The 13296-nt window shown below is 48.7% G+C and overlaps 1 protein-coding gene across 6 annotated transcripts in view; it reads right to left on the reverse strand.

Moving 5' to 3' along the window:
• SLC41A3 (solute carrier family 41 member 3) overlaps positions 1 to 13296 on the reverse strand; it is a 94847-nt gene that overhangs the window by 11617 nt on the left and 69934 nt on the right. For 5 of the 6 annotated variants that reach the window (XM_055344263.1, XM_055344258.1, XM_055344259.1 and 2 more), the window contains exons 5-9: positions 9625 to 9769; positions 6548 to 6694; positions 4977 to 5121; positions 3780 to 3859; positions 1641 to 1775 (exon numbers count right to left, since the gene is read on the reverse strand). In XM_055344263.1, coding sequence (XP_055200238.1) covers positions 1641 to 1775; positions 3780 to 3859; positions 4977 to 5121; positions 6548 to 6694; positions 9625 to 9769 — 652 coding nt within the window. The remainder of the gene's footprint in view (positions 1 to 1640; positions 1776 to 3779; positions 3860 to 4976; positions 5122 to 6547; positions 6695 to 9624; positions 9770 to 13296) is intronic. The other variant, XM_055344264.1, reaches the window with a different exon arrangement.

Genomic DNA, 13296 nt, shown 5'->3' on the forward strand with positions numbered 1-13296 from the left:
GAAATAAAATTTCAATGTGATGAGAAAAGACAACCAACAGACACTAAGAATGAGATGATGCAGATGGAATTATCTAAAAGCATTTTTAATGGATCCATTATAAAAGTGCTTCAACCAGCAATTACAAATATACTTGAAACAAATGATGAAAATAGAAAGTTTTGGTAAAAAGCAATACAAAACAAAGTCTCCAGAAAGAAACAAGATTCAAGGAAGACCCATGTGGAAACTTTATAACTGAAAAAGTACAATAGCCAAAAAAACCCAAAACAAATCAATGAAAGGATGAATAGCAGAGTTAGAGAGGGAAGAGGAAAGAATCTGTGAACTTGAAGAAAAAACATGGAAATTAGCCAGTCTGAACAAGAGAGAGTAAATTCGTTGGGGAAAAATCGAACAGAGCTTCAGGGGCCTGTGGGACTGTAACAGAAGATCCTCCATTCATGGCATCAGGATATCAGAGGAAAAGAAGAGAGTGGGGCTGAAAGCATATTTGAAAAAAAAATCATGGCTTAAAATTTCCCAAATTTGCCAAAAGATAAATCCATGTATTCAAGGAGCTGAGTGAACTCCAAATATAATAAACCCTAAGAAACCCACACCAATGTGCATCATAACTCAAAGACTATAAAGCAAGGAAAAGCCTTGAAATAAACAAAAGATAAATGTCACCCTGTATACAATAAAAACAATTTGAATGACAGCAATTTCTCATCAGAACCAGAGAAATCAGAAGAAAGTGGTACATTTTTCAAGTGCTGAAAAGAACCATCAACCCTGAATTTTACATCCAGCAAAAATATCCTTCTAGGATGTGCCAACAAACTTATCCTAAAAGAATGGCTAGTATTTGAAACAGAAAGGAAATGATAAAAGAAAATGCAATGGGAGAAAAGATCCAATTTTTAAAAGTAATCAAAAGAAAAAAGACCTGTGATGGTTTCCAGTGGTTCTCAGAATAGAACCCAGTCTCCCTTCCTCAAGCTTCAAGGCCCTAAAATAATTAACTCCTCTTTCCCTCTCTGGTCTCAGCTTCCTCCATCCTCTCCCCTGCTCATTATGCTCAGGCCTCACTGGCCTTTCACTTCTTCAGACTTACCAAGCTCCTTCCTGCTTCTGGGCCTTTGCTCATGCCGTCCCCCTGCCCCCATCCCCACCTCAAGCACTCCTGCATGCATCCCCCCCACCCTCCCCTCGCACCATCCCCTGCCCCCTGTGATCCTCAGAGAGGAACTTTCTAAACCCAAATCTCAGTATCTCCTGAAATTCCTTTCAATGCACCCTGTGCTTCTGTATTTTAAAAGATACCACAATTTGTAGTTAAAGGTCCCTTTTTTGGTGTGTTTATCTGCTCTTCTGGACTATGCATATCCCTGTGGGCAAGAATCATGTTTCTCTGACTCATCACTGCACCTAGGACCTGCCAGACCTTCAGTAAATGCTTGAATGAATCAGTAAGTCAACTAGAGGCAGGGTGGAGAGTCAAGTCTCTGGGAGGAAGAGCTGCGTCCTTGAAGATGATCTGTGCTGAGGTCGGTACTGGTCTTAGGCATCTGTCACTACAGACCAGAGTCCAGTGACAGCAAGTTTTACTTGTTTAAAGAAGTGGCTGTGTGGCCTCTGGAACACACCAGACCCACCTGAGGTACAGAACGTGGAGCATGGGTTAGGCCAAAACTGTTTCATCCAGAGGGGTAGGACACCAGGCGTGCTCCACATGTGCAGGTAGGTGGAGATCCGGCTGGTCTGGATGGCCACCAGATTGCCACCAACACCTGGGAGGAGGAAAAGAATGTTGTTTCTCCTCCCTTATTGTAAGTCTATGTCCTCCAGGAAGCCTTTCTTGACTGATTCAGCACTGTATCTCTTCTTCATCCCTACCACTTGGTCACAGATCTTGTTTGGCCCCAAGCAGGGTAAACTGGACTTTGTGAGTGAGGTATCAAGGTGATAACTGCATCACCTTGACAGCTAACTCTTATGGTGAGGGAAGTATGACTGGCAAAGTAGGTTTTTAACATGTATGTGTTGGGCAAAGGGATGAGTGTGAAGGGGGAGGGAGGATGGAGGACAGTGATGGGAAGGTCTATGGAAGGTATCTTGATGTGCCACTCAAGGAACCAGATTACAGACTGGAACATCTGAGATCATGAAAGGATATTTTTTACCCTAAGGTGGGAAGGAGACAGAAAAGAAAGTGGGGGACAGCAGCAAGGAAGAGGAGAAAACAGATGCAATGGGTCTGGGGCTTATTGCTGAGGCCCCTGCTTCCACAGTGAGCAGACTGTGCCCACTCTGACAGGACCACGGGGCCCAGGTGACAGAAACTATGCCAAGGTACCTCTTCAGGGCCAGGATTTGGGGCTGGCCGAGAATGGGGCCAACCCATAGCCATCTCTTTTAGAGGGTGGGCGGACTGCCCCCATTCTATTTCCTCAGCCCCCTGGGGAACAACCCCTCACTGGGCCAGATATGCCCCAGTGAGCTCCAGAGGGGGAAACCAACTGCCCTGGATACAAAAAATGGTCTATGGGCAGAGCACAGTTGCAGATCTATCTTGCTAGACCCTCACGATTAAAAAAAAATGAAAAAACTTTTAAGAAGTAACTCACATTAATTGTTAGCTTCTCCTAACAAGTCAGGTCAGGCCACTCCAGACCTCCATTCTTGCCAAGCAGCTACTTCCTGGAGCTGAGCAGGCCCCACTCTGTCCACACCAGGAACACATGCTGCAGTGTGAACTGTTCCCTGCTACTCCTTACCACCCGGTTACTGTCACACCTGCTGAGCACATTCAAACTACTCATGTGACCCCAGAGGCATCTCACTTGGTGACATCCAAGGAAATCTTTCCAGGTTTTAAACAGTGGGGCCTTATCTGTCTACTGCTGCCCTGTAGGTGGCCAGCCCCTTGTGCTGGGAGAAAACCTGCTGGGTGGCCCACTGACATGCAAGGAACAATCACCAGGGCTCCCACAGAAGTAAGGAGAAGGAGTGCTCAAGGGTCTTTGAAGCCTGTTTCTGCAGTCCCAGAGCACCAGGGCAAAGTGCACAGTAAGTCATCATGTTTGGTTCCTCTCCCAACCAGCTGGTCCCATTTACAGATCCTTATCAGAAGCTGGACATGAACCAAGCTTTGTTTAAAAGAGAGGTCCTCACCACAAATGCCCACAGAGTCTAAGCCTAGAACGTGAATCAGTGAAGGGTCAGGTGAAAGACTATGGGGAATGGAGGCGATTCAGGCAAAGTCGTCAGCACAAGTCGTCTCTCAGGAGGAGCTGATTCTCACCTCACCCAGAGCATAAATTCATTATTGTCATAGCCTTACTTTTTAAGGAGAAGACTGAAGTCCACATTTTTATGTACAAATGTCTGAGTTTTGAATATCATCAATGAATCTAAGTTTAAAAACATATAAAGCCAAACCATGACACCCCAGTTCTGAAGCCACCTGCAGTCCGCAGGAGCCAGTAAACCCTGGCTAAGACACTGTGTGCTTTCAAGGTGGGGGATTTAGCTCCATGGGAAGCTCAAGTCTCTGGGGTGACTATGAAGAAAAGGGTGTGGGCTGGCGGAGCAGTGGGCAGGGCTTTCTCCTCGGGGGGTCTCCTTCCACCTGAGACAAGCCAACCCAGCAGCTACTGCCCAGCAGAAGCATGGCCATGGCTGTTTCCCGACTCGGTCTCTGAGGGTGTGGGGCCAGATCTCTGAAGGGGCTGCTGTGCGGGTTCCACCACCCCGGCCCCGGGGCCCCAGGTGATGCTGCTGCCAGGACCTACCACAGATGATGGGAGTAAATATGGCCATGCCCTGGTACTGCTGTTTAGAAATAGTCTTGTTCAAGATGAGACCTCCAAAACTGGGGAGAAGGTAGAGGACAAATGGTTAGTTTACCCTTGTAGGTGACCCACTTCACCCCTATATGGGATGTTTCATCAGCATTGCCCTCTCAGCTTAGTGAATACTTTCCTGACTCCTCCACAAAATCTGTTATAGCTAAGCTGGTTTCCCCAGGCTCCCCTGCACTACGCACACTTGCTGGTCCACCTCTGTTCTGAGCCTCTGCTGTTTCAGAAGGCCCATCAGATAATGTCAGCCCATTAAAAAAGTATGATAAACTCTGTTCCAAGGCCACCTAGCTGGCTGGGCTCTCCCACGTGACAGCGCCTGAACCGCCACTGAAATGCTTGTTTCCTGAGCAGAAAATGGAACCTGCAGGAGCATCCTCATGCTCCTTGTGCTCAAGGATGCCACAACAAGACCTCAACTCCCACCAGCCCCTGTAGCTTAGCAAAGGCTGCCCTGCCCCTCCAGCCCTGGACAGGTTAAATTGGTCTGTAAAAGGATCCCAGGAGCTTTCTGGAAGCAACAACATCTAGACCATAACAGCGTCTCCCTGAGATTTACAGTTAGAGAGCACCTCAGAAAAGACTGGGGTGACCCCCATCCAGGTCTACTAACAGAAAGGGCTCTGGAGGATGGAGTTTGAGGGTGGAAGACCTGAGCTCAGCTGAAGGGCCCAGGACCACTCATCCCTCAGCCCCCAGGTCCCTCCAGCTCTGCTGTACAAATGGTGTCCACAGAGCTGTTGCCTTGGAACCTGCAGCCTAGCATGGGTCGAGGCCAGTGAGAGCTCTGGCATCCCAGGAGGGGAGACCCAGGGTCCTGCAGCACCATGAGGGGACCATGGCGGCAGTGCACTCATCTGATATTCCCAGGTTCAGCTCTTCCTGGCTCTCCGGTGCTCCTGAAATTGTAAATAGGACTGCCTCTCAGAATAAGGAAGGCCTAAGGTTCTTGGTGAGAGGGAAAGAGATGAAGAACAAAGAGGTATGACTCAACCGGCACCATGATCATGGAGGAAGTGAGTGCCACCCTGGCTCCAGCTCTGCAGCTCTTAGGCTACTCTCCTTGTCCACAGGGCTGGGGGTGGCAGGGGAAGGGAGAAGGTGGTGGCAGCCCTCACTCACACTCACCTGCTGATGACCATCGCTAAGATGATTGGGAACCACCCGAACTTCAGGATCTTCATGATGGGTGGGTTCTGCTTGGCAATGAGGACCCACATGGGGATCAGGGCCATGAAGCCAATACAGACCAGCGGTGTTAGATATCGATTTTCTGTGGGGAGAGAGGGGATGTGTGCCAGGGCACATGAGCATGGCCTGCTGGGCCACAGCCTAGGCTGCAAAGATGAGGGGTAGGCTGAGAGCTAAGGGTGCCAGAGGTCTAAGGAGACACTTTTGTCCCTGGCAGCTTAAGGTAGACCACCTAACATCTCTCAAAGAATTTTTTACCATCTTATTAAAGCAACTTGGAGAAGCTCCTCTTTGTCCTCACTTCTCTTTTTTGCTATTTTCTTGACATAAGTACCCTCTTCCATCTCCTCCCACCCCAACCTTATTATTATTATTAATGGTGCATTGGTGGAATTGTGACATGGGTGAGTTGTGTGCTCAGCACTTCCCAAGCACAAACTCATTTCATGTTCTCAGCTACTCCTCAGATGGGCATATGTGAGACTACAGTGCAAAGAGGTGGCCCACCAGGATTCAAGCCAACACACAGAAATCAGGACTGAAGCCAGAGTTAATTAATGATGCCAGTCCTGCTGCTGGCTGAGGCCAGCCCAAGGTGACCTTCTTGGCAACCAAGAGTCTCCTAGGGCCCAGAACATGGCCAGCTTTGAAGCTACTCATGCCCTCTGTCCTTTTTCTCAAGCTGGAGTGAGCCATGAAAATGGACTGATGCCACCTGCCCCCTGGCACTCAGGGTTGTGACCATGTTCAGAATCCACACTTAATAGATCCAAACAATTATGGGTGGCCAGTTTAGGGGGCAAGTGACCACTGTGATGCTCAGAGTGGAGTAGTCAGCTGTGCAAACCTAGCCGGTGAGAACCATCTGGCAAGAGGCATGCTGCCTATCTACACGGCCCAGGGTGTGAGCAAAGCTCGGTGCTCCCAGGGCAGACCTGGGGAGACCCCTGGCAGAATCAGGCCCTTGGCCTCGAGGGCTTGTCATATAAGATGTGTCAGTGCCTCCCTCAGCTGCTGACCAGGACACTGGGCTACCTTCGGAGGAGCCGTGGGCCTCTCCTGCCTCACATGGGTACAGAGAGCACAGGCTACTGCCGCTGCCCATGGCTGTGACATTCGTCCTTGGGAGTCCCTTCCTGGGGTTTGTATGCGTCCAGTGTGAATTGCCTTCCCATGGAACTCTGTTAACCTATGAGGATGCACTGAAATGGCCAGGCCAGCCTCCAGCCCTCCCTGGCCTCCTCTGGCACCCTTGACCTAAGGCGGAGACTGATAACCTATGTGCCAACCTGAATGGTTGGGAGAGCTTCAGGTACCTGCTGGAGAACACCTCAAACTTGTTGAATGACCTCAGGCTTTGCCTCTGGAAAAGTAGGATTTCTGATCCTATGGCAGACCCCAGAGTTTCCTTTCTGTGTGACGGCTTCCTGATTTGAATACTGCAAGCTGGGTGCGGACGTTGGACCCAGCCTTGCCTATGGACCCCTCCTCTCTGGGGCACTCCTTACCTCTGTGTTTATAGAAGAAGCTGCTAACAAAAGCCAGAATGGACAATGTGATGAGGTCCCCCAGGCTGGCAGCAATAGGTGTGGCAATGTTGTCTGGGTTGACTCCGAACTTCCGAGCGCCAATCACTATACAGACCATCAGCATTCCTGCAGAGAAGAAACACAGGAAACTCAAAGCACAGGATGAGAAGGTGGTCAGGGGGCTGCTCGGTAACTCACGTCTAACCACGCAGATCTGGCCTGGAGCCACACTGCTCTGACACTCCACTTGACCGCTACACTGGAGCCTGAGAAGGCTGTGCGGGGGCGGGGGGGGGGCGGGCAAGACCCCATGACTTGTGGCTGTAATGTCAAGGAGCAGCCTGAGAGCTTTGATGATACACTCAAACCCATGGGGGAGATAGCAGGAAGGTGATTCCTGGGCTCCCAAAAAACCTAGAATTACAGACACGAAGTTCACAGCCCTTCACTACAGGAAAAATGACTTTGAAACTGCTCTGAGCAGTGGAGCCCCGGGGGCAGAGCATCGCCTCCTGTGTCCCTTGGCATCCCTGGAGAAACAGGTGCCTCAGTGGGATTGGCCACAGGAGACGTTTGTTAGGAGCAAAGTCTGTGAGAGGGAGTACTGGCAGGGGCGGAGAGTGCTGGGAGAGCCATAGGGTGGCATGTAGGTGGCCCAGGGTAGGAAGAGAGGGAAGGATGTGGAAGCACATGCAGACTGCAGTGCAGTGCCCACAGTGGGGCCGTATCTCTGGGGAACAGGAGCCCGGCAAGGTGCAGGCAACAGGTGGCCTCTGCTGGGGAAGGTGGCTGGATTTTCAGGTGCCGTGCTGGAGACCCCCCAGGGTCTTACTTCCCATCCCAACCCTGTGTTCTGAGGCGAGTGTCATGTACCATCTTCCAGCCCTCAGCCACTGCCTAGGACTTAATCCACTGGGTCTTTAAGAAGGTACTTTGTATCTTGGCTATTGTTGTTTTAACACTTTACCCGGGATTCTGTAACTCTAAATATAATTATCACCTCAATGCCATACTAACGCTGCCACCACTGGCTTCAGTCTGTGCCTTATTTTGTGACCAGCTCATAGCTACTTTATCTCTTTTGAAATGTCAGTTCTAAGTGAAGTTGAGTCTGCGCAGCTGATGATCTGGTGACAGTCCCATGGGACTACATAGACACCACCAGTTTGAGAGCACTTCCCACCACCTGGCTTTACAGCACAGTCATGCTAAGGTCCCACTATGAGCCACCAGCAAAGTTTTGGAACGTCTACACATCTCTGGATCACGAGGCTATGTCCATGCTGCTGAGCTGCACTTCGGTTTCCTCATCTATAAAATGGGAGCTAGAAATGGCATTCTCACAGGATCCCACAGGAACAGGAGTGCCCTCCTGAATCATCTGATTGTGTTGTATTCAGAGGAGACTTCATGTCAAAGATCTCCTGGGCTCTAATTCTCCAGAAGGTATGGCGCACTCATCCTGTTCTTTCCTTGGCCAGACTGGTACACGAACCTGACCAGGAGCACACATCCTACCCAGGGAAGCAGAGTTTGTGGATCCCTTCCTGGGTTTCTGCCCTCCTACCCTCCCTCCTGATTATATATATACATTAACAGAGGGAGGAAGAGAGGCCGCCAAATAACCTGCCACATTATCTTACAGAACGCTGAGCTCAAAGGTGTTTTGTGAGCAGTCAGCTGAGGGACAGAAGAGCAAATGCAAATCCAATTTACATTTTCACTTATTCTTTCCTGCGCTTGCACACGGTTTGCAAGAGATGGTCAGACATGCAGTCCAGAAGAGAACCAGAATTAAGTCTATTCATTCAGCAAACATTTAAGAGTTGGTAATATGCCTATTTTAGGTACTGAAAATAACCATCAGGCTCTGTATTCATACAGTAAATGTTTGTCAGGTGGAAGAACAGACAGTGCCCAATAAATGATTAAGCATTTGAAGTACACAAACAGGACATGAAAAGAAAGCATAACTGTCAATGGGGGCAGGGGAGGGAGGCTTCCCTAGATTTCTGATCAGCGAGGGCTCAGAAAGGAGATACTTGGCACTTTGCTGAAATTATCTATGTGCTCATGTACAGATGTCTCACTCTGCATCAGAATATAAACATCGCAACATGGTGCAGTCACTCAACAGAGCATCCCTAGCACTGCAGCGGTGCCTGGCATGCAGTAGACACTCAGTAAGTGCTGAGTAACGAGCGACTAGGTGACATTCTATGGTAACTGCCCAGTCACTGTGGTTGCTACTGACATGCATGAGCTCCCTGAAGACAGGGTTATATCTGTCAATGCTTGTGTCTTCCTGCCTTCTGCATACATGTAGGAAGATCTGATGTGTGGCAGGCAGTGTGATCAGGGCAGAATAGGAGAAGCAGGGCCCCTCTCTGAGGAGCTGACATTTTAGCTAGCAGGTGAGACAGCAAATGAATGGAAAAAGTGGATAATTACAGATTTTCACAAGTGCTATAAAGGAAAATAGGTACATGGTGCAGAAGAGCATGGTGGCAACTGGGGGAAGGGTAGAGGGCAGAATTTGTTCAAACGTAGTCAGAAAAGACATCTCTGCAGAGATGACATTGAAGTTAACATCTGAGCCTTGCTCCTCACCGTGACTGCAGCCTCCAGAGCCTACCACAGGCCCATATGCAAGCCATGCTCAAGAAAAGTTTACAGACTGACTGACTGAATGAGTAAGTGAATGGATGGAAGGATGGGTGGATGGATGAATGAGGAGATGAATGTGTCTAATGAGTGAAGTCCAGTTTTTTAAACAAGCAGAGGGAAGAGAAGTGGAGTCAGCAGCTCACTCGGCACACACACCCTGCCTAGGAGCAGACTCATCATCCTCCCTGCCCACCTTTAATTTAACAGGGGTCTTAGAAACCCAACAGGCTCTCCTCCTTACCCTGGCAGGACAGGTGAGGCTTCATCATCGGCACTCCCATCTTTCACATCTCAAGGAATTGAAACAAAGAGCTGAGAGCAGAACACTGAGGAATGGGGCAGGGAGAGATCCAGGAGAGGGTGGTCACTGGGGTGGGGGCACAGCTCACCAAGGGCAAATGCGGCGAGGAAGGCAGTGATGATGCTGCTGGCACACAACAACTCCACCTTTGCAATGTCTAACTGCTCCCTAGACACAGCACCCAGCAGCAGGGCAGCCACAGCAGCCAGGAGCCCCACAACTGTGGCCTGCACCTGTCAGGGCAGAAATCAGAAACATGAAGGAAGGTGCCTCTGACCACCATTGCTCCTCTCTGCCTTTCACTCCGCCTCCTCTCTGACTTGGAGATGTCAGTATGCCACTCATCACTACCTCCCTTCCCTTGCCCTAAAATCTGCCAGTGGCCCCTCCAACCTGGTAAAGACAAAGACTGACACCTTGCTTCAATCCAACTCCCTTGAAAACTACTGTTTTCCTATTCTGCAGCTAGTTCAGTGCCATCTTCCATCAGGAAATCTTAATCTTTTCCTCAGCCCTTGGCCAAGGGCCCCTAGTCTCTTGCTCATGGCTCCTCTCACTGCTCTGGGCAAAAAGTGCTCTGTAATCTCCAGCTACCCAGACAACCAACCTCCCCTACAAGGTGAAAACATTCCATGACCCACAGTTACACCTTAGGAGTCTCTGTGCACACTTTCCATCTCTCTCCCTGACTTTCCTTCCTAGGCACTTGCCCTTTGTGCTAGTATTCCCCTTTCTCTACATTCTCCTCAATCCCAGCTGCAGTTCCCATCTCATCTCATCTCATCTCATCTCATCTCATCTCATCTCATCTCATCTCATCTCATCTCAGTGGAGACACAGCACTGCCACTCACTCAAGCCAGTACTGTGAGGTGCAGGTCGGAATATCAGATACTGGCATCTGTTATCAGTACAGTTGACCCTTGAACAACATAGGCATTAGGGGCACTGACATGCTGTGCAGTTGAAACCTGTGTATAACTCGTGACTCCCCCAAAACTTAACTACTCATAGCCTACTATTGACCAGAAGCCTTACCATAACATAAAGTCAATTAACACATATTTTGTGTGTTATGTGTTTTATATACTGTATTCTTACAATAAAGTAAGCTAGAGAAGAGAAAATTAAGAAAATCATAAGGAATCATACATCTATGGTACTATATTTATTGAAACAAATCTGTACAGAAACAGACCTGCAGGGTTCAAACCTGTGTCAACCAAGGGTCAACTGTAATTCAAATGTCTCAATGGAAACATGCTGTGTTATAAAGAAGGTTGAATAAACGGGGAACTCTACCATATATGTGGATGAAAAATGTTCCCCAAGTTAGCCTATGTAATTCCCATCAAAGTCCCAACAAGACTTTTCATGGCACTTAACAACTCATCTTAAAATTCACAAAGATGAGTAGATGTACAAGAACAGCCAAGACAATTTGAAAAAAAAAAAAGATAAAGAGGAAGTTAGGGCATATTCATTATCAAGACATAGTTTTGGGAGGCAGGGCAAGATGGCAGAAGAGTAGGGTCCCCAAGTCACCTGTCCCTACCAAATTACCTAGATAACTTTCAAATGATCCTGAAAATCTACGAATTCGGCCTGAGATTTAAAGAGAGAACAGCTGGAATGTTACAGTGAGAAGAGTTCATGCTTCTATCAAGGTAGGAAGACAGAAAAAACTAAATAAAAAAAGCATCCAAGGGGGAGGGGCCCCACGAGGACCCGGGCTAAGACTGCCCGGCCAGTGCCCCCAGGACAGGAAAGCCCAGGCCCGGAGAAGCAGGAGCTTTACAAACCTTACCGGACAGAAAGGCGCTCACAGGGAGCTCGGGCAAGACCCCAGGAGGGGCACGGTTGCCCACAGGCTGCCAGGGGCACGAACAGAGGATCTGCGCCCCAGGGGAGAGTTTGCCACACCCCGCAGCCGAGCTCCCTAAAGGGCTGCAGCCCCCGCCTGGTGGGGACCCGGGAGCAGCTGGGCGGGGGGGGGGGGGCGGCTCAGGCGGCGGCTCCACACGGGGGGGGGGGTGGGGGGGTGCGAGCCCTGGGAGCGATTGCAGCTGTGCAGGCCCCGGAGCCCAGGGCGCCGGGGGACAGAGCCCAAGATCCAGCTCTCCCTCCGGGATGGGAAGAGGCCAGGAGGGCCCAAGACAGCGAGGACGCTCCTGCCCCCAAGCTGTGCAGATCGGCGCCCCCCGCCCCTGGAGCATCCAGGACCCTGCAGACTGAGAGCTGCGGTAGTTATTGCGGGAGCTGACTCCAGGGCTGAAGAGCTGGCAGCCGCCACTGTTGTTGTTCCTACTGGTGTCACCTTGTGCCTGGGACTGAGCAGGGGCCTCACAGGATAAACAACTCCCATTGAGCCCTACACTTGGCAGGGGGCTGGGCATCTCCCCCAGGTGCACACACCTGAGAATCAGCACAGCAGGCCCCTCCCCTAGAAGACCAGCTGGAAGGACAGGGGAAAGCAAGTTATTGACCAAGCAGCACTGGAAAATTCCAGGGGAAGTTGAGGGATTTATAGCATATAGAATCAGAGGATACTCCCCCTTGTTTTTTGTTTTCTGTTTGCTTCCCACCAACTTTTTTCTTTTCTTCTTCTTTTTTTTTCTTTTTCTTTTTTTCTCTTCTCTTTCTCTCCTTTTTTCCAGTACAACTTGTTTTTGGCTACTCTGCACTGAGCAAAATGACTAGAAGGAAAAACTCACATAAAAAGAAAGAATCAGAAACAGTCCTCTCTCCCACAGAGTTAAAAATCTGGATTACAATTCAATGTCAGAAAGCCAATTCAGAAGCACAATTATAAAGCTACTGGTGGCTCTAGAAAAAATCATAAAGGATTCAAGAGACTTCATGATGGCAGAATTTAGATCTAATCAGGCAGAAATTAAAAATCAATTAAATGAGATGCAATCCAAACTAGAGGTCCTAACGACGAGGGTTAACGAGGTAGAAGAACGAGTCAGTGACATAGAAGACAATTTGATGGCAAGGAGGGAAACTGAGGGAAAAAGAGAAAAACAATTAAAAGATCATGAGGATAGGTTAAGGGAAATATATGACAGCCTCAGAAAGAAAAATCTATGTTTAATTGGGGTTCCCGAGGACGCTGAAAGGGACAGAGGTCCAGAATATGTATTTGTATGTATTTCATAGCTGAAAACTTTCCTAATCTGGGAATGGAAACAGGCATTCAGATCCAGGAAATAGAGAGATTCCCCCCCCCCCTAAAATAAATAAAAACCGCTCAACACCTCACATTTAATAGTGAAGCTTGCAAATTCCAAAGATAAAGAGAAGATCCTTAAAGCAGCAAGAGACAAGAAATCTCTAATATTTATGGGGACAAATATTAGATTAACAGCAGATGTCTCCATAGAGACCTGGCAGGCCAGAAAGGGCTGGCAGGATATAATCAGGGTCCTAAATGAGAAGAACATGCAACCAAGAATACTTTATCCAGCAAGGCTCTCATTTAGAATAGAAGGAGAGATGAAAAGCTTCCAAGATATGCAAAAACTGAAAGAATATGTGACCACCAAGCCAGCTCTGCAAGAAATACTAAGAGGGATGCTGTAATAGAATGAGGAAGTCAAAGGGAACAATCCACAAAAACAAGGACTGAATAGGTATCATGATGACACTAAACTCATATCTGTCAATAGTAACTCTGAACGTGAATGGGCTTAATGGCCCCATCAAAAGGCGCAGGGTTTCAGACAGGATAAAAAAGCAGGACCCATCTATTTGCTGTC

Source organism: Nyctereutes procyonoides, unplaced genomic scaffold (genome assembly GCF_905146905.1).
Source record: "Nyctereutes procyonoides isolate TBG_1078 unplaced genomic scaffold, NYPRO_anot_genome, whole genome shotgun sequence".
Lineage (NCBI taxonomy): Eukaryota > Metazoa > Chordata > Mammalia > Carnivora > Canidae > Nyctereutes > Nyctereutes procyonoides.